General features: G+C 35.5%; 1 protein-coding gene across 1 annotated transcript in view; it reads left to right on the top strand.

Moving 5' to 3' along the window:
• LOC131855037 (RNA-binding protein MEX3B) overlaps positions 1 to 24,716 on the top strand; it is a 73,708-nt gene extending 48,992 nt beyond the window's left edge. Inside the window, exon 2 of the mRNA XM_059206249.1 lies at positions 22,198 to 24,716. Within this exon, the coding sequence (XP_059062232.1) occupies positions 22,198 to 23,072 (875 nt within the window). The 3' untranslated portion in view covers positions 23,073 to 24,716. The remainder of the gene's footprint in view (positions 1 to 22,197) is intronic.
• The last annotated feature ends 563 nt before the right edge of the window (positions 24,717 to 25,279 follow it).

Below are 25,279 nucleotides of genomic sequence, written 5' to 3' on the forward strand. Positions count from 1 at the left end.
GTTTAATATACATTATTTATATGTATTATTAACCGGGTATAATATATGTATACTCTATGTATTATTATATTTACCTCTCTCGTATTTGTCTTTCTTTCTCTCTACCTTTATTTGCCATAAAATTATTCGTGTTAAGACCAGATCAATAATATAAATAATAGATACATACAATTCTCAAAAACCTTTCACACAATGTCAAATTTTATCTAACTTGTTTTGGTAAACCTGCATTATCTGCAAGTAATATGACTATTTTATTTCCAAAAAACCTTATTGATCAAAATTAAAGATTTGCACAGTGTGAAGTCGCGGCGTATTGCTAGTAAATGATATAATAACACCCATTGACAGCCTCTAAACAAAAGCAGTGGCTACGTCACGTAATCGCGACGGTTTGAAGCGGTTACCCGCTGGGGCTGGGCAGCGCATGCGCAGGGTCATTGCCGAATGTTGTTCAAGGCCGAGATACTATCGCTTCTAGTGTAGCAAGCTCCATGCCTTTGAGGCCTCAGCAGATAAGGATACCGATAAAAAAGTCTTACTAAAAATATTTGTAAAAAAAAATGCGATAAAAATATTTCTGAAATGGACAAGGTCATGTTTTACTTTTCAACTAGGAAGCATTGTTGCCTGTTTACCTTAGCCCAATTTGTATTTGTAAAAAACAAATTATAAATAATATAAAAAGTCATAAAAAAAAAACTGTTAAAAAATCCACATACTCGAGCTACATTACCTATCTAGATAGCATTGTTAAGATTTTGAACGAGGAGTAATGAGACAGATTAGCTCTCTTATGATTTCAACACCGATAACAAACTAAACCAATCGCTACATGTCGGTTTACTCGTTCTCTACCACTTCATATTCAGTTTATTTTTTTTTATTAATAAACATACCCACTGAAATATGATCATGTCCAGTGTATTCTCCACGACGTAGATAGTTGACCTCTGTCTACCCCATCTGAGATTGCAGTCGTGAATGTAAATTATTGTAAACTAATTTAAACAGCAATCTATGTAGGCGACAAATGTAGTAGGTATTTTTTACATCGCAGTGCAATGACCGTCGACCTTCACAGAATCGCTCTTGGTGTCTTGAATTTGTTATTCATTCAATTCGCTAGATCGCTCCGATCTTGGTCCATGTCAGTAAATTCCTCAGCATCAATAAAATGTCATTTTCGACAATACGTGACCTAGGTCCCGGTGCAGTCGTGTCACGAAACAATTTTCAAATGATCCCCACATAGCCGTGAATATAAATTAAGTCCATACTCATTTGAATGCAAGAATAAATTGTAATTTGTACCTATTATACCCTTATTCGACAATTTACATTTATATATTCCTTTTTTATATATAATTGGAATGACAAACAAACTCACAGGCCACCTGATTGTAAGTATGCATACAACATAATAGAATCACGGATATTACAAAATGTTCGTACATCGTGGTTACCAATTTGATATGATTATTGATTAATACGTATAATTTGGGATCGAAATCTCTATATCCCCCCTCCGATCAATCCGATCAATTCAAACGGGCATCGAACGGCCTAAGTCTAGTTTCGAACCCCTAGCTGTGCCCTCGGACTAAAGTCGTATCCGTCAGGCGGGAATTGTCTTCAGCCGCTTCATAAGACCTTCCTCGGGATAAAATGCTAGTCATTAGTCCCTTATCGTTCGGTGAAGCTGTAAAAGACAATAATAGTTCGAAAAGAAAACTCACTCCATCTCCTTCAAGCCTCTTCTACCCTTGTAAGATTCATATATATTTATGGGATAAGAGGCATAATACTTTATTCCTGGTTGGTCGTGACGGTTGTTACATGGCTGTATATAGGCGACGGTTACCACTTACCACCAAGTGGGTCATTTGTTTGTTTGCCATTCTAATTACACAAAAAATAAATATAACACTTAAAAGAAATAGGATTTAAACGTGCTATTTATAGATATGTCGAATTAGTTGTGTAACTAGTAACAACCTTCAACTTGAGATGGGTTTGCGAATGCTTAGAGCCGGAAACGCGTTCATATATCATACATTCGGCAATGAAGCAGGTCGTAGCCACTGACTTATCAGCATCTAAACATGACTCGCGACTCATGACGGCCTAGTACGCAATAACATTCCGACTGCCTTATACCTAAAACAACTTTTGATATTTTGCCGGCGGACCAATAAAACTTACGCGTGATGTTACCAAGTTTTTTAATACAAAAAAAGCGACCGCAATATGTCACTGCACCTCGTTAGATCACAGGATTATATGAATATACAGAATGAAAATATTCGATTAGTGCGCATTCTTGAAAATTGATGATTAAAACAGTAAGACTTGTACGAGAGACTGCCAAAATGGGGAGCGTCATCGTCCAGTGGATTATTACTTTGATTACACACTCCAAAAGTCCTAAATTTAAATCTGACAACTTAATAAGAAATTACTAAGTGACAATTTAATTCTTAATAACTCATCTGCTAATGGAAACGCATTTCTTATCAAATAGTTAGTAGGTTCGTAACGTATTAGATTCCAATATAATCAATGTAATGTAGGTGTAGAGTTTTCTATACTACTTCGAAAGTTGACTGCACTATCCCATTTGGGATTAGAGTCGTGATGATATAAATATAATACTGCAGATATCACCGTTTGACTCCCTAGAGTGGCACAACATTTTTCATATGTATTTTATATTTTTGAGTGACTAATACCACTTTCCATATTAAGCTCAGAAGTTTGCTCTCTGTATTTATATAGTCCTTGTGAATAGATAATCCGGGTTTATTAACCGATAAGAATTTATCGCTCCAATGTAAAATCTTGTGCAACACAAAAATGACAGTTGTGCATTCGAGAAATTTATATGCATAATGAAATTATAAAGTGCCTACAGTAAATATAAAATCCTGTAAAAGAACAAAACAAAACTCAGTTAGTATGGGACCACCAATGAAGACCTGGCATATTGAAAACAGTAATTAAAATCAACGTCAAAGAAACAAGATTACCATATAATAAATATATTTTGTGTATCAAGAATGCACTATAAGATACATTGTGTAGATTACAATATATGCAACTGAATACTCTGTGTATTTATATCTGTAATTTTTTCGTTTTCTACACGGGAGATTAAAATAATTTACTGTTTTCTAGGACTAAAAACCAATATATATCTAAATCAAATTTTTAAAAGACACAAATAGGCCAATTTCCTATAAAACCTGTTACGACCAAAACAAAAATGTATTCACTTAAGTCTAACTACTAAATCCTAAATTAAACAAATAATTTATGAATGTACAACAGTTTAGTTGCTTATGCAAAGTCAATATTTTTCTTTTATTTCTTTTCCCACCGTCCAGTTCAGTCTAATGTCTAATTATTTTCTTCGAACATAAAGTAGTGAACTGCGAGACAATTCGAAGTCACTTCAATTTTAGTTTTTATTCTTAATCCCTTTCTTTTATTTTTACATATATAATAAAGTCATAAAACCGTGACGTGCCGAAAGCTGTCTGTTTTAGTTGGGAATTCAATTTAATTACTTACGAATTAATTAATTCATTAATCTATTACAAGTAATATATGGTGTTGTTGTTTTATTTATTAAAAATTATTACTATAAATAGTATTCTTTATTAATACATTTTTTTAGTAAATAAACATTCAAATACATACACACAGATTGTAATTTAGTTGAATCCTCATAAAAAATCTTGTGTACAAAGTGATCTACGCGTTAGGTACAATGATTAAGCGAACACTAGGCGTCTATAAGCTATCAGGAGCGTGATTAGATGCGTTAATCTTACAAAAAAAAATGTTTTACATTAAAAATTACATTTACGTTGCATCCTCATAAAAAAAACTAGTTTGTGGACAAAGGAAGGATCTACGCGTTAGGTACAATGATTAAGCGAGCACTAGGCGTCTATAAGCTATCAGGAGCGTGCTAAGAGTTCAGTGATTAGATGCGTTTACCGTGAGAGCTGGCGGCCTGCCAACCGGGGCACACCGGTGCGTTCACCCACGATCCCCACGGGCATGCGACATTAGGATAATAATTACACACTATTTGTATTGTGTATTTGTTTGTATATTTTAACCGACTTCAAAAAAAGATGCAGAAATTGTTCTAAAAAAATAGAGAGCTCTATCGCAACGAAATAGTTCGAGATTAGGGTTTTCGATTACGGTGTATTTTATTTGTCGAGTTTCGAGAATTATCGACACTCAGAAATGAGTAATATTTATTATTATTTATTTATGAGATTTTTTTTATCTTAGGATTGATAGCCTAGTTTTAATGATTCCGTGTTGTATTTAGATGAGCGGGTGCTCGCTACTACGACATGGGCTAAAAATTTTACATTCTTGATAATCGTTATTTGAAATGTTTAAATATAGACTATTTTATTTTTCGGCGCTTTATTAAGTTCGATATTTGTGGTTGAGACTGTTTGAAGCAAGGCTAAATACCTAGTATCATCGCCTACACATAGTACTGGCATAGAGTACAAAGAGCGCTTTTGTTAAAATTTACAAATTTTATTAAAATAAAAAAAATATCTTGATTTCTTTAGTTTTCCAGTTATTTTTCTTGTCTTGACTTTTCGCTCGGATTTGCTCGACTCGAGAAATCCCGAGGGAAAACCCTATACGGGACTAATTCCTATAGATTCTAATACAGTTTAGAATATACAAAACATATTGCATAACATACGTACACACAAGATGTTCTGACCTGTCTTTTTGATGCATGTTAACATCAAACAGATGTAATCAGAACATCATGTTAGAGGAAAAGAACGTATTACTAACTTGTGTTTTACCAAAATGCGTTCCGGTAAAACACAGCAATTTCACAGTAGGTAAACTTATTCTCAAGTCAGCTGTTTTTCTAGCTACACCGTAATGAATGCCTATTTATTGTTTTTTTTTTATATTCCCATATAATAGGTATTTTTGTTATATTTTCTACTAGCTGCACCCGTGACTACGTACGCGTAGAATTTAACCTTATATTTCTAAAAAAAATATATTTTCTAAAATAAAAGTAGCCTAAGTTACTCCTTAGTACATCAGCTACCTGCCAATAGAAGTCCGTCAATATCGCTCCAGCCATTTCAGAGATTAGCCGGAACAAACAAACAAAAATGGTAGAAAATGTTATTTTGGTGTATGTACCGTATTTATATTCATATGCATGTAGTAAAAAACGGTTATTTCAATATTACAAACAGAAGACACTCCAATTTTATTTATATGTATAGTTAAGAATCTTTCTTATAAACTTAATAAGAATATAAAGGTTAGTCAACATTTTTAAATATTTTTTTATGTAAAAGTAAATAATTAACCCTAGATTAACACAGCGCCATCTAGTCCCAACCTAAGCTGAGTTTAAGTCAAATACTTAAATTTTTTTTTTAAATCAAGTATGCGTTTAAGGTCCATGAAACACACACACACATTCATACTCATGAATACAAATGTTAGCACCGTGCGAGGAATCAAATCCGCGACCATCGGAAGTAAAGCGGTGTATTAATTATTATTAGACCACGGAGTCCGTTATTGTAAGTAAAAAAAAATTGAAAATTGTTAATTTGAGATTACAAACACACATTTCAATTTTATTTCTTCGTATAGATAAAAAATATCTGGCAATTTTATGGAATATATTCTAAACTAATTAAGACAGAAGATATATAGCCAGCCGACTTGTTATCCATAACAATTCATTGACGAAGCGGTCACAAGTTTTGTTGTGACATACGCACATACGATGTGTATCTGTCTGTACTCACACCTCAAACTTGATGTCGATGCACCGAGAATACTGATGCAAATTCTCAAGACGTCTAGAGCATTGAACAAATAATTGGAATTAAAAAAAAACGTCATCTAGACTTATTACTACTACCTCTATTTAATAGAGTAAGTTGCAAGTTTCTGCTCATTCTTCTTGTGATGAGTCTGCGTTCCGAATGAGTGAATAAAAGAATGGTAGAATAAAAAATATGACTATTCTGCTTCTATTTCAATAAAGATTATTTCTATTTCTACTAGCGGCGGGGAATTAAGCTCTCTATTATACATAGACTTAAATATAATTCCTAATTGAGTAGCACTCCAATTACCTAGTGACGGTTTACATCTCTTCAGTTATTATTGTTTCCTAGTACATACTTTCATTCCCTTTTGAAACAATTCAAGCTTTTTCGCGACAAAAAGAAGTAGCCATTTTTACAATATGATGGTGGCTATCAACCATACGGCCCATCTGATGGTAAATGGTTAACCGTAGCCTGTGAGCTTTGTGATGATCCCATCTATATCTTTATTAAAATTCATCAAAAGTGGTTCCGTTATTTTGGCTTGAAACGGTAACAGAATAAGCACTACATTTCGGTATTTTACTGTAAAATTTCATCAAAATCTGTCGTAGTTTTTGCGTCAAATAATTACAAACATTCATCCACCCATACATACTCACAAACTTCCGCGTTTATAATATTAGAAAGATTCAAATTGATATAAAATTAACATATTAGAATATTACATATTCATATATGTGTATAATAATTTTGTTTACTTTATATTTATATAATTTATATATCTTGTATAGTTATTTATATATATGAATAAATTTAAAACAGTCCTCGCTAATACCCCACAACGCTTTCTGATCATACCGTAAGGTTAACTGGGAGAGAATGCCATACGACATTAAGCTTGCCTGTAGTTTTTGTTCAATGAAGAATAAATAAATAAATATTAGGGCATTAAATCATTTATACCCTTATTTATTTAAAACATAGTGTAATATTTATGTATATATAAATTACAAACTTCTTTATATTCTTTGTTCGCGTACACAAGTCGTATCTCACAATTCTGAGTACGGCATGAAACTTCCTTGACACATGAAATTATTGTTTGTTTTTTTTCAATGACTCATAAATTTATTAAGAGTGTACCATCATGATGCAAACGTGGACTTTATTGAGTGTAAACTGGCAATGAATTATGTATATTCTTGATGTACTTTATTGCCTCCAAACAGTATTATTTAAGTGTATATCTTATGCACACCACGAATTGTAATATCAGTGCATGGATCTCTTGTGGGGAGTATCAAGGCTAATGAAATCGAATGGGTGAATTGTTTTAAAGAAAAGAGCGTGATTTTAACGCAGTATTCAATTACCTCACAGTTGTAATATATATATGTATTAGAGACTAAAGAATGTATGATAAACATTTGTGGTTAGGTTGGCGTGTTGATATACAGACGGAGTGGTATTAATAATAGATTGAATATATGACGGTGTATATAATATTAGTATTCAAAATAACAAATAATCATTAATTTAACAACTTATTTAGATCAGTAATTTGCAAGCGAATAAATTATGACAAAAATTGTCACGCCAACCATAACCAAACATTCTTTAGTCTCTAATACATCCGATCATAAGTCAGTAGAATTTTTTTATGGGTGATAATGGAATGGTGCACCTGCCTGCGCTAACAATTTACGCGGGGCACCAGTGGAGGATAATAAAATGAGCATGGCATCAGGTCAGCTAGCCCATGACAAATTCAAAAGGAATTTATCATGATGGTGTCCAAGGGGAATCGCGTGGAGGAAAGCTGACATGGTCCATTGCTAGCAATAGGATTATTAGTCCACATAACTAACACTTTGCCCCCAGTCAGTAGCATGTAGCATCTAATGAATTGCTGGTGTATTATCCTTTAGGAAATCAATACATGTTTTTTAACCATCATTTTCTACAACCATCGAAAGTAAAGCGGTGCACTAAACCGCTATATCACCAAAGCCGTAAAAATGAATATAAATTCAGGATAAATAATCAAAACGACAACAATAAAAAACGTACACAGCCATCGACATGGAACCTCCTTTTTTGAAGTCGGTTAAACGTAATCTCGATTAAAATATGGACGTTACTCGTTATGACCTTCATTTGTATCTAACAATAATCGCCATTGTTTAACCGTACGTTTAGTATTCAATTCGAAGTAAATGGCGAATGATCGGCGCCTGCGCATCCATAGCCAAATATGAATGGGACCACGTGGCGTGACGTCACGGGTGCCATGTGAGACGGATTACCATATATACATACAATATAACAATCAGATTTGACGGCCTCTGTGGTCTAGCGGTTTAGAATACCGCTTTGCTTCCGATGGTCGCGTGTTCCTCGCACGGTGCAAAACATTTATGATTATTATGATGAGTATGAATGTTTGTATCGGTCTGGGTGTTTTCTATGTATATTGTGTATGTATTTAAAAAAAGTATCTAAGTTTTTATATCAGCGCTCTAGTACCTATAACAGAACTACTAAGCTTGAGACTACATGGTACTGTATCTGTTTACTACTATTTTACAAATTTCTAAAACAAAAACAAATATATAGAAAACATCCAGACCGATACAAATAATACTCATGGATACAATTTTTTTACACTGCTAGGAATCGAACCTGCGCATTTAGACAGAAAGGCGGAGAGCTAAACCGCTAGTCCACCGAAATCATCAAATATAAAGTTGTCTTGAAGCCTTATATCGTTACTAAATGTTTTGAATATTTAAATATTAGCTTATATGTTTAAAATAACCAGTCAACACCGTTCATTAATCATGTCTCGCCTAGATGACGTTGCCACAGCTAGGTCTACAGCTAAAACATCTTGTTTATCAATGCTTTGTCGAAACGGAACACAGTTTGTTGCAAACTTCTAACAGTAATAGAAATTTAAAGTATACTAATATTATACGTAAGGTCACGATTTGAAAAAAAAAAACTTGAAAATAGGCCATTTCATTAAGAATCCCTCCGATCCTTTCCTCTTTTCAGAAAAGATTGGCTAACATAGCCTATCTTTTCTGAAAAGGGAAAGAATCGGAGATGTAAGTTTTTTATGTGGAATCAGTCTATTGAAATGCTTTTAATTACCCATACGTATAACTAACTTTGCGGTAAATAGTATTACAAAGTTTTTGCTTCACTTTTAATATATTATGATAAATAATTAAAATATACATCACTTCACGTTGTAACTTTGAGATTTTTTAAGGATTATATCTTTTAAATTTAAATTAAAAAAGAATGTAATCGAAAGGTACCTTTAGGTACCAGTACATAAAGAGTCAATTTACGGTCCCACGAGGTTGAGTACGGCGTACTGACATGACAGTTCACTGTTGCGAGGAGGGGTGGCGCAGGATGGGGTTGCGGCTTTATTGTACACGCAACCTTGACCTTACCTCTCCTATTAAAACAAGTAACTAGTCTCACAAAATAATCGTACATACTCTAATGATTATGAAATGAATCAACAAAATCAGTTCAGTTTCACCAAAGACATTGAATAATATGGAAAATACACAAAGGTCTCAAGAGCCAGCGTTTGATAGCTCTCGTCGTGTTATGATATCCTAGTACAATAAATAATATTTCTCTATATTTTCGATACTTATAAAAGTTGAAATCAGTTTATACCGCCTTAAAAACGCCTTCAGCGATAAAGCTGCCTTATTTTTAATACATTTGTGTTTATTTAATATAAATATATTTTCTTTTATTATGCAATAAAATTGTTCTATGTATTTTTTTATTAATAACCCCAGCTACGCTAATGATCTTATTTAAAAAATAAATTCAATTTTTCAAATTTGCTAATATACGAGTACGATATAAAGAAAGACTAGTTTAATTTTATTTTAATGTTAGTGAGAATGTATTTTGCTTACAATTTTTCTTTTTCATTTCAGGTAAGATACCGGTTGTCTACACCTCAACAAAGTTTACGATAAGTACTTAAAATGGCTGCCGCAGATTTGGCGCCATTACTGACATCTACTTTAGCTTTATTTCATTACATTTTCAAATATTAATCTTTTTCTCTGTTGTTGATGACGGTAAATGCAATCAGGCAGCCCATCGTGGCGAAATTGCCAAGAACTAAATGTAAAAAATATATTTAATCATACATTATGTAAAAGATGAAAGAACATGGAAGTAATCCCTATACAATACAAAAGGAATAATCAAAATCGGTTATAGATAACGTAACAAAAATTTTCAATTAAGAGTTACTAGTCGAAATTAGAACAAAGTAATACAAAACTGCCATTATATTAGTTCCGTGAATATCCGTGTGAACCCGGGGCGATGCGTTAATAATTTACATTTTAATTTTCTTATGTATCCAAAAACACGGGATCGAAACTGTAGCTATAAAATGTTGAAACTGGCACAATTGGGAAATCGGCTCGTAGAGAACTGCGTTAGCTGGAATCTCCCTGAATTAGTGTAGGGATATGTACGTACTCATATTGTGTACATTTTTTTCTATTTAAACACTAAAATCATTTTATTTCTGAATGACATCCATTAACGGAATCTTATAAAGAATATTTCTCCCGCATTTTCAAATACAATCTACCATTGGATAATGACATCGGCTATCTGACCCAGCTTTGCCCGGATATTTATAACTTTAAGCGTTTTGTATGTACATATTATATTTACATTTAACTTCAACGCCCATAATGGTGGACTTAACACCATGCCGCATTTTCTACCAGGCAATCATAAATAGTGAAGGGAATAATTATTGGTGGTGAAATAAAATAAATGAAAACATATATATGGTAGTTTAATCCAGAATATTGTACCTTCTCCCTTCAAACAGGGAAGAATTTGTCAAATCAATGCAGTAGTTATTTTACTATACTAACAAATATTTATTAATACTAGCTAATTATATCCCTGAGCAATTAACACAGCGCCATCTAGACCCAAGTTAAGCAGAGCTTGTGTTATGGGTATAACTCATATAAATACTTAGTTTTTTTGTAAATACATATATAATATACATACAAAACACTCAGATCAATACAAACAATCATACTCATGAATAGAAATGGTTGTATCCTGCAAGGAATCGAACTACCAAGACCGTCTAATATATATTTCTTGACTTACCACTACCACACGTTACTAGCTACTCGCCCCGGCTTCATACGGGTGTACATGTATTATATATATCAACTTTCCTCTAGAATCCAAGAATTCAAATTTAAATTCAAAAATCATTTATTCATGTAGAACATTTTAGCCGCTTATGATGGTCAAATTTTTAAATTATAATTTTTTCCCTACCGTCCAGTTCGGTATATAGATCCAATTGGCAAGAAACTCAATTGAATTACTTTTTTTTTTAAAGCCAGTTTATTTACAATGTATTTTTATATAGGTGTCTATGTCTAACATTAAATGAAAATTCAGTACATGAACAACTATTGCCATGCACACTCGTCATTCAGGTAATCGTTTAGTGAGTAATATGATTTAACAGATGTTTTGAATTTATTTAAGGGTAATTCCAACATATCCTTTGGTATCTTATTGTAAATTTTTATACCTATTCCCATAAAAGACCTATTAACTTTTTCTAAACGATACTTGGGGACAGCAAGTTTGTCTTTAAATCTAGTATTAATATTATAAATATTGCTGTTTTTGGAAGAAGAAAAGAAAGCACATTAACATTCCCATTACTAACAATCCCCTACCCTCTATTACGTATCGTGGGTCACGTCTATCGGGACTAAAATAGTCAATACCTAACCAACTCGCTCTGGGGATACAATGAATATTAGAATGCCACGGGAAGGTCGATTTTTAGGGTTCCCTACTCAAATAAATAAACCATAACTCCAAACAACTATGGACTATCGTATTATAAGTTAATTAATTTTAAAATCAGTGCAAATTTATAAATAACTAGCGATGTCTAGCTGGTTGCACCAGCGTTAAATTTCAATAAAAAATATAACCTTTGTATTATTCTGATGCATAAGCTATATTACTGTAAAGTTTTATCAAAATCTGTTCAGTAGTTTTTGCGTCTGAGAATGACAAGCATACTCAAAAAGTTTCTCCTTTAAAATATTATTAAGCTTCAAATAATTTGGCAAAAATGTTATACTTCTTACAGTTGTCAAGTTATATAGCGAAAAGATTCCGAATTTAAACTGTGTAATTATTGTTATCTGTGGCAATATTTTCAATAAAATACGGTTCTGGCTTGACCCCTTCCTTCTTGGATGATTGGCCGATTAAGTAACGGTTGCTAAGAACGTGTTTTATTATTTAAAACCTAAAATACAATATGACCTATGGCCTAATACCACAATAGTATTAGAACATTTTTTATACTGACTACGGAACCGTACTCTGACATCATAGATACGACCGAAAGACTTTTTACTGAACCTGTTGTTTCATAGCCAAGCCTATACGTTGACATTTAATTAAATGTATGACTTGTCATACAATACAACCCTATTTGATGTGTATAGATTCAAAAAGTCATATGTTTAAAGGATAATGAATTAAATTCTGTCATTTGGGTACTATGTACCTTATTAACTGCGTCTGTTTCAATTCTCTTCTCTTGTAAACTCTGGTTAAGAAAAAAAACTAAAATGTTTGCGACGAGTTCTAATATAACGTTAATCAGTCAATCAATACTTAAATACATTAATATCAATAATAATAATTACTATTATTATCTATATAATACCTTAATAAAAGGTAAGTAGGATATTTGTTACCTGTTAATTTAAATTTCAAGTGACGTAGTTACAATGATGATAAAAAGGGGCAACACTAAAATAACCACTGACTCGTCTTACCATTTCCCTTTCATCGGGAAGATGTCTATCTCCGGCAATCAGAGCGAAACCGCCTACCACTCTCTCCTTCACACCTTCGCGACAATCCCTAGACGCCACGTGTCCATCCCCAGTAACACAATGTATCAAGTCGTTAAACCATCGTAAATGAAATTAACTTTTATTACTTACATGACAAGGTTACTAATTGTTTATGTGAGTTCTCATCGCTGGAAATGAGCTCCAGGATACATAGAGTCGTGGTCTAATCCGTTTCATTAAATTTTGTGACTTATTGTATTCATTTCAAGGATTGTATTCCTTTGAATATAATATCAAGTAGCTCGTCTTGAAGCTCGAACTGTTCCATATTCAAATGTTACTAATTTTGAACGGAAAGAATGTCTCGCTGTATCTATATGATCTTTAGATTTTTACGTTACCGTTTGATTAATGAATAAGATTGTCTATTTAAAATTTGTATAATTTTGTAATAAACTTATAAAGCAGGCCTATGATAAATTACTTGGTCAAAGAAAACAAATGTTGGCCGGGCGTTGAACGCTGCCAATTTCAGTTCGATCAACCCTTAACTCCCCGCATTCCGCATCACACCCCCTATGTCACCCAAGCTCGGTAAGATGCACCATTAATCATACTACAACACATCTCTTAACTTTATCCGTTAAAATATAAGATTTATTTTTGTTGGACTAAAGCTCGTTTTGGGCTGAATCGCGTCATGTTTTTCCGTCCATTGTGAGTGGAGGCCTGCTCGCGGCGGCCTACCTCCTGTTACCTCTGTGCCCCTAGTGTTATGTAAGTCGAGTGCAATGGCCGCCCGAAAACACCAGGAAAACATTTTCCCCTCCGTGCTTAAATATCCTTGGGTAAACCTTAATTTTACGCGTTTTCTGCAAAATATGATGATGATTCCCGTTTCATCGCTATTATGACATGCTTTAGCATAATTTTTTAATAAACATTGTAAATAAACTGGGGAGCGTCTGTTTAAAATATTATAATAGCTTTCCTGGTAAGTGGCCTCACCACTTGATTTAAGATATAAATGTATGTAGTTTATTTTTTTATTGTAGCATGCAATATAAACAAATTTTATAGACGAAAGATTAGATTTTTTATTTGCCTAACTTAATCAAAATAAAATGTAACTGCATTCTATGTAGAAAATATTTATACATTATTTACAATGATATATACTAGCAGTTACAGCAACGTTTATTTCCAATCAGTATTAATGAAAAAATCCACGCGACTGAATCCCCTTGATGTTTCGTGACCTACATTCGGTGGTTACAAGCATTGCATATTTCAGCATAATACGCTCGTAGTAATTAGCAGCGGTTGGCGGGTCGTTGTGATCTCGCGCGTCTGAATATGGGTTAAATTCGCGACCGCCGAAGATCGGCAATGCAACGGCCGCGAGCCGCTGCCGGGGTCGTTGACCGTTATCGATCGCGGGGGTGCGACACGGCACGCGCCCCTGCGGCGCCGCGCCCCCCGCCGCCCCCGCCGCACTACCCCGCACACGCGGTGCCACTAAGTGAACTCTTTCCGCATGCGACATTTTGGTCACTCAAGACGTTCTAGATTAGTTCTAAGCGAGTTAGAGTACACCTGCTGCCATATGCTGACCTCCTGATAACATGGTACTGAATTTTTTTTTGTATTAAAAATTATATATTATAAAATAAAGTAACTTCCGCTGTCTGTTCGCTTAAATCTTTTAAAATACACAGCTGATTATAATGCAGTTTTAGAAATAGATTATAGAGTGATTCAAGAGTAAGGTTTATATTAGTACCGTGCGAAGCCTGGACGCGTAGCTGGTTAGAACATAAATGAAAATAACAGGCTTTGTGATAGTTTTCCTAGAAAGTGTGGTCAGTACAGACATAATCAGCTGTTGTGGTGAACGCAACACTTAACTTGACACTTCGCTCAGTATATTTGAATTCAACGCGACAGGGGCGGCTACACAGTTGTCTGCCAGATTAATTTGGTGTTCTTATCACCGGAGAGTCAGCCAGAAATTAAGTTAAGCCACAGTTTGGTATCAGTCAGAGACTAGACTTAATAAAACATATTGTCGCAAAACATAAAGGTGTTTAAATCAAATAACCACTCGATTAGTGCAAATATTATTATTGGTATCGAGTACACATCTCGAATATCGAACTATTTGTTCAATTCGCTTAAGTGTTGACAATTTTTTCGTTAAGTTCATTGCGGTTCAGTTTTTATGAACATTGATCTGATGAGACCGAGCTAGTTTGGCGCGCCGCCAACGTGCTATGACGAAATGACGAACGCGATTTCAACATAATTCCTGTTTGTTTCGCTACATACCTAAATAACCATTTAAAGTAGAGTATTCTGGCGCAGTGCTCACAACTGTGAGACGTCACTTCGAATCTGTTTTACAACAAAAAAATATTGTGCTCAAAATCACTGATTTGCTGAGTGATTCACCACTGAGCTATATACCAGTTTTGTATTGCAATAGGTTTACCCTAACTGGATTGTTATATTTTTTATCTATTATTGTTTTTGGACGAAAAAAAAATATCACTTAGGTGATAGATTTTAATCCGGAGAGGCTTGTCGTAGTTCGACCGCTGCCAGGTTGAATTCAAATATACTAAACAAATTGTGGACATGTCAAGTATTGTGTATAGTGTAATGACCTCTCACCACCGCATCTTACCATAACAGTTGCTAAAATTAGTACAGCTATATCCTGAAAGTTCGACAACAAAAAATCCTTTCTCACAAAGAGCCAAAAAAGCAGAATAAATGGAAACGCGTTCCCGGGCATCTATTATAGGCAGGAAACGGGTCTATAGCATTGTATATAGAAACAGCTGTAGAGTAGGGTGCGCGGGAAAACAGCTTGCCTTCGTGCGGGGTGCGGGGGGCGGGGGAGCGCCGGCAGCCACGTTGGCCACCCTACACAGCCTTACTATGGTTGTTATGGAGACGTTCTGTGATTTATGCTCGCCCGATGACTAGTCGGAGCAAACTACTTGTTTATTACTTAGATTTTCATAACTTGTTTAGTTTGCTTGTTTTTTTTTAACATATTAAACTTTTGGTCGTTTGTCATTAGTATTGTTCATTTAACAAGTGTGCGTGGATGCCCATATAAATAAATATATATAAACTGTATAAATATAATATAATAAATGTGTTTATAATATTAGTTTGAATTTGTAGAATGTCAAAATTAATATTTTAATGAAACAATTTTTATAATAAAAACAAATTAGCAATTTTTTTATCTATATTTATTTTATCAATTAATAATCAATATATGTATCTAATCTTTTCATAATTAGGTATACATTTGTAAAGTTTACACAATAATGCTCAAATTAAAAGAATGTTATTAAGCTAAGAAATATAAAAACAAATCTGCTTTATTAAATTTGCGAGCAAAATTATACTTACATTATAAAATAGAAGGTTCGAAGCATTGCTAACATAAGAACCGAATGAAATCGCGGACTGGTATCGATCACTCGGCCCGGCCCTTATCCTAGTCTGTCGGGGATAAAATAATATTTTATTTACGCAAGACAAGAGAATACTCCCCCTAGACTAATCAACATACAAATTACACGGCGGTATGGAATAAGTCAATGTTTATCTTACGGCGATAACGAATTTAAATAAATAATTGGGTTGTTGAATCGAAAATTAATCAAACGCCGGGATCGATTAATCAAACTAATATAAGACGTAGACAAGAAGGGATGAGGGATAAAAGAGACGGCGCTATAAGGCTTTCGTCTTCTACATTATTCAGAGTGACTACACTTTTCACTGTTTTCCTTCCCTTTGCTCGGATAAATAGATATAGCTACGTATAGAGTTACAGCTGACCCAAATAAATCCGATAATTTGGTTAATGAGTTAACAATTGCTTCATATCAGGTTCTCTTAGACGTGAGATCGATTCACCAGAAATTGAAATATATATCATATATTAACTTATTAATTAGAGGATTTTTTTTTATCTTTAACGGCCTCGGTGATTTCAGGGTTTAGCACATTGCCTTACATATGATGGTTGCGGATTCGATTCCTCGTAACAAATATTTGTACCGTTTGTAATGGTCTGGGTGTTTTCTATGTATATTATGTATTTAAAAAAAAACGTATCCATGTTTATATGAACGTGTATTACAGATTTTTCAACCGTTCTGAGATTTTTCAGATTTTTCAACATTATTTCATATTACTCCTAGAATAACATATTAATTAATACAATTACGTTCATATATATCAAAATCAGAAAGTTACACGATAGCGAAGCCGGAACTCAAAAAAACAAATTACAAAAACTCATCACAAAAAGCATGAGCAAGAAACTTGCCCGTTACATTTTTAAATAAATACATATTAACAAGGATTAGGCATGCAATAATCAACAGAAACCGCACAAAATCTTTGTGCAATAATTAGGGATGCCTAAAACATTTTGAATCCGTGTGACTCCGGGCCGGATCGCTAGTATAAAGTAGGTAAGTATAGAACCAATAGTTAATTAGGACGATTCTTCTTGTCTGCAAACTTAAGTCGGACACGTCCGCCTCGCTACCCTTGTCAATGTCTCCTTAACAAAGTTCTACCTATACTATAAATACTGTCAACGATATAGGTAAAGTGCTCCCCAATAGCTCTCATTGTAGTTACTCATATCTTCGTTTGCATAATTTTCACCCCCTATTACATCCCTTCCAGAAAAATAGAAGTTTACGATAGCCTCATATTCGAAGTGCAGTTACTTCGTCTGCATAACTTTCACCCCTTATTACATCCCTACCAGAAAGCCTTTTTATCGACGGCTTTGGAGGTCTAGCGATTTAGCATACTGCTTTACTTCCAATAGTCGCAGGTTCGAATCCTCGCGTCCAAATATTTGTATTCATGAGTATGATTGTTGTGTTGATCTGTGTTTTCTACGTATATTAAATATGAATATTGGAAAAAATCTTAGTTTTTATATCAGTTGCTCAGAACTTTAAAAATACGCAACGGATTTGAATTCAATAGACAGATTGATTCAAGAAGAAGGTTTATATGTATAATTCATGTACGCCCGTGCGAAGCCAGGGCGGATAGCTAGTTTACGATAAACTGATTTCATTCAACTTCATCCTTTTACCAGTACTCCAACTGGGAACAACATAATGCAAAAAAGAACTATGGTCTTATAACTTAATTCTGGTCAACATTATTTCTTATGCTAAGTTCTAGACACATGTTTATGTACAAATACACAAATGTTTTCCTAATACATAACCCAAAAGCTTTTTGCGATTGAGCGACCTAACTTGTGTACAGTAATGTAACACACGATTGAGTTCTTTGATGTCAACAAAATATACAGAAGTCGAAAATACACAATATTTGAAAGAAAGAAAAAATATTTATTCAGTGCTTTTCAAGAATGTTACAATATAAAACTAGATGGCGTTGTGTTAATTGTCCAGGGCTATTTATTTATTATTATTACATATTATAAAAAAATCCATACGAAAAACAAGATTAAATAATATGTCTATATAATTAAACTTAATTTGACATGTAGATAATTAGAAATTAAGATAAAAAAAACATTTTTTACGTACATATAGGCACTGAAATTGTTCCATGAATAGAGACTATTTCTACAATTACTGATTAATATCATTTGAGTTATTGTAAACCATTCCGAATATAAATAAATAAACAATTCAATTAACCAGTTCTCAATAAAATGTTTTTTCCTCAATAGAAAAACGAATACGAAATGCCTACACAAAAGAATGTAAAACGTTTTACAAGTATGAAATTCAGAATTCATAACGTTACTGCAGACAAACATCGAAAAGCAAGGCTTAAATCGTGAATATAATGTAGAATGCAAGAGTACATTGCTACGCCGCGTGGCTACGGTATACGGCAGCGGGCGGGGGGCTGCGGGGGTAGGGGCGGAGGCTCAGTGACCCGGTTATACGGCGTAGAGTGCACTGGCCGTAGCCGCGTAGACACCGCGCCGCGTAGCACGTGACGTTTCTATGTAACAACTTGCTTTTGAAGTCGACTGCATTAATATTGTGATGAAATGATATATCTGTATTGTTCTTACAAAATATTATATTATTGTATAGAAAATACAATTACATAATCTGATATCTCTCGCTCTACCTAGGATCCTAACTATGTAGCCCACATAGTGATGGATTATTTTTCATTGTTTTTGTACAATATATTTTTTATATATATACAATTATGAAAGCAAATATAAAACAAGCAAGATAAAGCTAATGATAGCGTTTTCGTTAAATAGAGAACTTATATTTGGTTTTGTTTATAAATTTATTATATTATAGATTGTTAGTTGATATTAGATGCATTGTAACCGTAGAAAACATATTTATTTATCTATGTTACATACGAATCACGTCTTACTTTTTTAGGTATAATAAGCCTATGACTATTGTCATGTTACGATCTATTTTCACGTAAAATTTCATTACGAATGGATCACCCGAGACAATTTTGCAATTATAATACTATCTGTCACCCGCGATATCGTCTGCTTTTAAATATACGACTATGCTCGTAGTACAATCTATATTTATTTCAAGTATCAATGAAATTTGTCAGCCCGTTAATATTGAATATATAACAAACAGAGGGAGACACTTTCTCATTCTAATATTAGTATTGATTAGTGTGAGTTCTAGTTACGGAGGCGAGGGCAGAAATAGAAATAATCTTTATTCAAATAAACTTAATATAAGCACTCTTGAATAGTATTTTTTTTTATTTACCACTCATTCACTTAATTCATTCAAACTCATCACTAGAAGAATGTAAAGAAACTTGTGTGTTGCTCTTTTATATAAATATTGTTTATTTGAAAGAGCTACACGCATACTTTCTTACACAAAATTCTTAACATTTAAATTTTTAAGAATTGTGAAAAATTTTATTTAAGTTATTACTCGTATATATGAATTTCAAATAAGATACATCGCACATAATAACACATAATTGGGTAGGTGCAGTAACTACCGTTTCGTCTGCTGGCTACTTGCCAGCACTTGAGCTAGACTTACATACTGTTACCGTCGATAAGAAGCGCTGCTACTTTAATTTTAACTCTACCTACTTTTATCTAACAAAAGGTTGCCGAGCTCTGTCGTAAATGATTATCATTAAAAGGACGAAACAGGATTTGACGACCCCAGTGGTCCAACGGTTTAGCACACCGCTTTACTTCCAATGGTCGTGGGTAGGATACAGCTAAAAACATATTATTGGTTCACTATTGACTGACATATCTCTTATTAACTTCTTTTTTTTTTTCATATGTTTATTGCTGTATCAAAAGTAGACGGCGCTATGATTTGGTTTTGTCACTTTATATAAATAGTCTGATATATAAAGTGACAAAAGGAAATCATTCAAATTTTTATATAAATAAAAACAACATCGCTTGTTGTTATCTTTCTTTTTAACACCAGAAGGAGCAATCGTAGTCCAGAGTTCTGTGCTTAATTGTACACGGTTAAAAATATCCCTCTATAAAGCAGCGTGGTAGAATATAAATTATTAGAATAAAAACAGCGTTGAATCAATTAATTATCCGCACCTTGAATCAGAGGCATATTAATCAGCCCAATACGATCCTACTAATTTAAATCATATCGAAAAGCGATCCCTCTTCGTCGCGCTCTTTTATTGCCTAATGAAAAACCGATACCGTGCAATTTTACACCTTAACGTCTTCTCCATTGGTTTACAAATATAACAGCACTGAACTCTCGACCCTATTAAACGAATATCGACTCAAAACCTACACGAACAAAGTAGGCGCATAACCGTATCAAAATTGAGTTTAATGTCCGGGTTCGATGACCCGTGATTCACAAAACTACCCCTGTTACGTTAGGTTTTCCCATTTGTTACAGCTTTGTATTGTACTAGCTTATGTGGATGGTAAGAGGCAATGCGGATCTTTTTATGTGAATAGAATGGGACGGCAAACAAGCTGATGAAAAGATGGATGAATTTGTTTTGAATGAAGAAAATAATTCAACCTTTTTATTCTTGAAGATACTTTGTAGAAAATCGTTTACGTGGATTATCTCTGTCTTGCCTAAATCTGTTGCTAGCAGCTAGCTCCTCAAGTTGTTTTTGTTAAAGAGATAGTATGTAATAACAATGATATTACAGGGTAAGAAAGCATAATAAATTAATTTCCAGAATGGCAACACTTACTACACAAGTTAGTTAATAAAATAGTAAAGCGGCGGTTACCATTTTCCTTCAAATGAACCGTCAGCCCGTTTGTCATTTTAATTACAAAAAATATATTTAAGTATTATTATTGACATGAAACAAATATAAAATAATATTTATAAATTATCTGTTACTGCTGATTTCGTTTGCGTGGAGTCTAACTTCTTTTTTAATTAAAATAAATATTTTTTCGAAAATACATGTAGTTTACGTTACTCTTTATGATATTAGCTATCTGTGAGTGAAAGTCGTGTCATATTGGTACGGTCGTTTCAGAGATATACAAAGAGAACCAGACAAAACTTTTTGAATAATTTTTTTTCATGAAAGTATCAATACTTTCACGTGCATTTAATAAAAAGCTGTTAATTTCAAATTATAAACATACACTACAATTTTATTTATTTGTATAGATTTAAATATCAGCCTCATGCTTACAGCTAAACTGAGATTGTACCACATTTCTATATATACCGCAAGTACTAAGTCGCTACACATTTTCTTATATCAAGATGCTGTGCTCTGTTTTTGCCGCAGTGGGGTAGGATGAGTAGGATAGATATATACATATAACATGTATCAATGCAGGAAAGGAGCCGCAGGGACTTTACACGTGCCGTTTTGCCTCTTAGCAACTCGGACGTATAAATAGTAGAGTTGAAATACTATTATATTAATATTTATAAATGACATTATTAGACCAGTATTTATCTCCGAATATAATATATTATATGACATAACGAAGAAATGTGGTCATATCAGCTGTCGCAGTTTCTGGCACATAGGACCGTAGTGCGCTCGTAGTGACGGCCGGCGGCCGATTGCCGTAATGTCGCCGCGCCGGCCGGTCACATGCAGTAGTCTGGACACACCTCACCTCCCCGACACACTGTCTCGCGCACTACGTCGACATCGGGTGACTAAGCGGCTTCATCTATGCAAAACCAACGTTCACTACTCAAAAGTCTTCAACGTCATGCAATGCCACCATCGCTATCGTTATTTATGTATACGACCTTCAATTTAAAGGCTCTGTTGGGCGCCAATGCGTACCCTATGCGCTGTCCTTGAACGTCGCGTAAAATAGAATGTCCTTGTGATATTTACAGACATATTTTCCTTTGTTTCAGGCTGCAAGATCAAAGCTCTCCGGGCAAAAACGAACACGTACATTAAGACCCCAGTGCGTGGAGAAGAGCCGGTGTTCGTCGTGACCGGCCGCAAGGAAGATGTCGCTCGAGCTAAGCGTGAGATTCTCTCGGCGGCCGAACACTTCTCGCAGATTAGAGCGTCGCGCAAGTGTGGCGCTGCACCGCCGCCGCCCGCTGGAGCTCCCGGGCATGTGACTGCACAGGTGCGCGTGCCGTATCGCGTCGTTGGACTCGTCGTCGGACCCAAGGGTGCCACCATCAAACGCATACAACACACCACCCATACATACATCGTGACGCCGTCGCGCGAGCGCGAGCCCGTATTCGAGGTTACGGGATTGCCAGAAAGCGTGGAAGCAGCTCGTAAAGAAATCGAAGCGCATATTGCACTACGCACAGGTGCGGCCGGCGGCGCCAGCGCCACGCCAGTAGAAGGAGAGCCTCTGGCACAGCTGTACCGCAACGGTATCGCGTCGCTGTTACGACCTGAACAAGAAGCGGCGTTCTCGTCTGCCGGCTCGTGCTCATCGGGCGGATCGTCGGCTCGGCTCGGCGACCTGCTCGGCATCTGGTCATCGACGGAGCGCGATGAGGGGCTTGGGGAGTCTCCATCGTTCGAGTCGCCGGGCGGCTGTGCGGCGGGAGTGTGGGCGTGGGGTCCGACGCGGCCCTCGCCGGCGACGTCACCGGCGCGCGCGTGCTCCGTGTGCGGCGAGCGCGGCGTGGCGGCGGCGCTGGTACCATGTGGACACAACCTGTTCTGCATGGAGTGCGCGCAGGGGCTGGCGGCAGGTGGTGCGCCGTGCCCCGCCTGCTCGGCGCCCGCGATGCAGGCGATCCGCATCATCTCATAAGCGGTGCGCCGCCGGCCGACTCGCATCTCGTGTCGTCCGATGGGCAGCCGTGGGCGCGTGGTGGGCGCCAGTGACCTCCGTTCGCCCCACGCACGCGGATCTCGTCGAGACGCACATTCTCGTTGTAGGAATCGATCTTTTTTACTCGAATCGTTATAAAAATATTAAAAGAATAAAAATTGTGTAATCGAAATCCTGGTGCCAAAAGTCGGCGCCTCGCCGGCACGGCCCGTCCGCCGCGCCGTACCTATCGTAAGTCGGCAGAGTTGTTCACGATATATTTTCTTATTATGAACGTTTTTTATTAGGTCGTCGAGCGCGCGTCGCGCTCGTCGCCGCAGAGAGACTCGAAGTACGTTACGATAGAATTTCGAAAAAAACCATAAAATTTAAAAAAAGTTGTATAATTATTATTGATAGCGTAATGAGAAATCGAAAATTTATAAAGCTTACTTGACGTAATAGCGTAAAGTATTAAGATAATATTATAATAGGCGAGGGACGGGCGGCGCGGGAAGCGTGACGCGCGGCCTGTTGTCTGTTCAGAGTCTAGCTAGCGTAGTGTAGTGCATGCGCGCGAGCGTGCCAGCGTGCGAGCGTGCCAGCATGCCACGTGCCGCCATCGCCGCCGCTGTGTATGGCGCGCCGCGCGCCTAGCTAATGTGTTGTTTTATAGGTAATGAGTTGGTTGGTTGTATGAAAGCCGCGCCGCGCCCGCGCCCCCAAGCAGCGTCGACCGCGCGCTCTCGCCATAGATTAATGACTGTGCTGTGCCGTTTGCGGGCCGTGCCCGCAGCTGCAGCGCCGCGCACTTTGCTGCGTTGCGTTGCGTTGCGTTGCGGTGCGTTGCGTGACGCTGCGCTGCGGGCCGCGGCGCGCCGTACCGTAGCGAGCTAGTTAGGTCGGTCGCCGCGTGCGCCGCTTCCCCGCGCGCCATGCTCACATTATTTTGACTATACGATTATTCGCTTAAATGATATTATACGTACACACTATACTATGATTATGATAATATTAATATAATGTTTGTTTTAAGTGTGTTTTAATGTTTAGATTTTTATTGTAATGTTTTTATGGATGATTTTTATCTGTATGATTATTATTATTGATTATTATTTTATGTGTTGACAATGTTTTTTTGTGATTATGTGTGCCCGAAGTCGGGCCGAGGCTGCTGTATGTTCGTTTACTGGTATATCAAGTAATAATAAATTTAAATAATAAATGATTAAATAATAAAGAACTAATACGACATTCATTATTATAAAGTATAGTAGTCTGTAGCTGGACATTGACTTATTACCTATTGATACTTATTAAGTATTATTATTATTATATTATTGAATAAATTTAAAGAATGCATAATAATTATATTTCATAGGAATCATTATTCTGTATAACTCTAGTTAAATATAACGATATAATAAATATGTTTGTATATGTACCGGGTTACCGGCGGAGCGTGAGTGAGTGAGACAGAGAGAGTGAGAGCGAGAGCGTTGTTGTCTTGTGTTGAGTTCACCGGGGGCCGGTTTTATGGATTGATATTTTTTTATTTTTTTACCGTTATTAGTTTTTGACTTACTCATGTAAAGATACGCGAGATATGATTGCCTATTAGATTATATTTTAAAAAATAATGGTTGCGTAAAATCAGCCCCCGCCGTACGTAGATCCAGTCAGTGATTTCGATGATTTTATTTTCATATAAAATGGGTAGACGCTTTAGTTTCTATAAAGTTGTGAAAATTTGTGAAATTTTGTAGACTACATATCTTATTATAAATGTAATATAAACTATAACTTTCGAACTACCCTCTTTTATTTTATCAGACACCATTAGCTTGGTATGTACGTATAGCAAGCTAATGGTTGAAATCCCAATTTAAAAAATTAAGCAATATTTTACAGCATACTTCTGTAAAATATTATATAATAATAAATAATTTTGAATGTATATCTCACAGCGTTACGAAGACCCTACTCGGGTCTTATAATATGATATATAATATATGTTTGGGTGCTTATAATATGAGACAAAAAAATGGATAGAAAATAATTATAAATTGTCATATATTATACATATCTTAGTTGGCTAGAACATTTCACTCTACAGTTCGCCAAATATCTGCCTTTCTTTTGTTTCCACTTGGATTTGAAATTTATTTTGTTCCTTGAAAAACATGCTTTGAGTACCTGTCAAACTT

Source organism: Achroia grisella, unplaced genomic scaffold (assembly GCF_030625045.1).
Source record: "Achroia grisella isolate CSIRO2021 unplaced genomic scaffold, CSIRO_AGI_Agris_v1 utg1295, whole genome shotgun sequence".
Classification (NCBI taxonomy): domain Eukaryota; kingdom Metazoa; phylum Arthropoda; class Insecta; order Lepidoptera; family Pyralidae; genus Achroia; species Achroia grisella.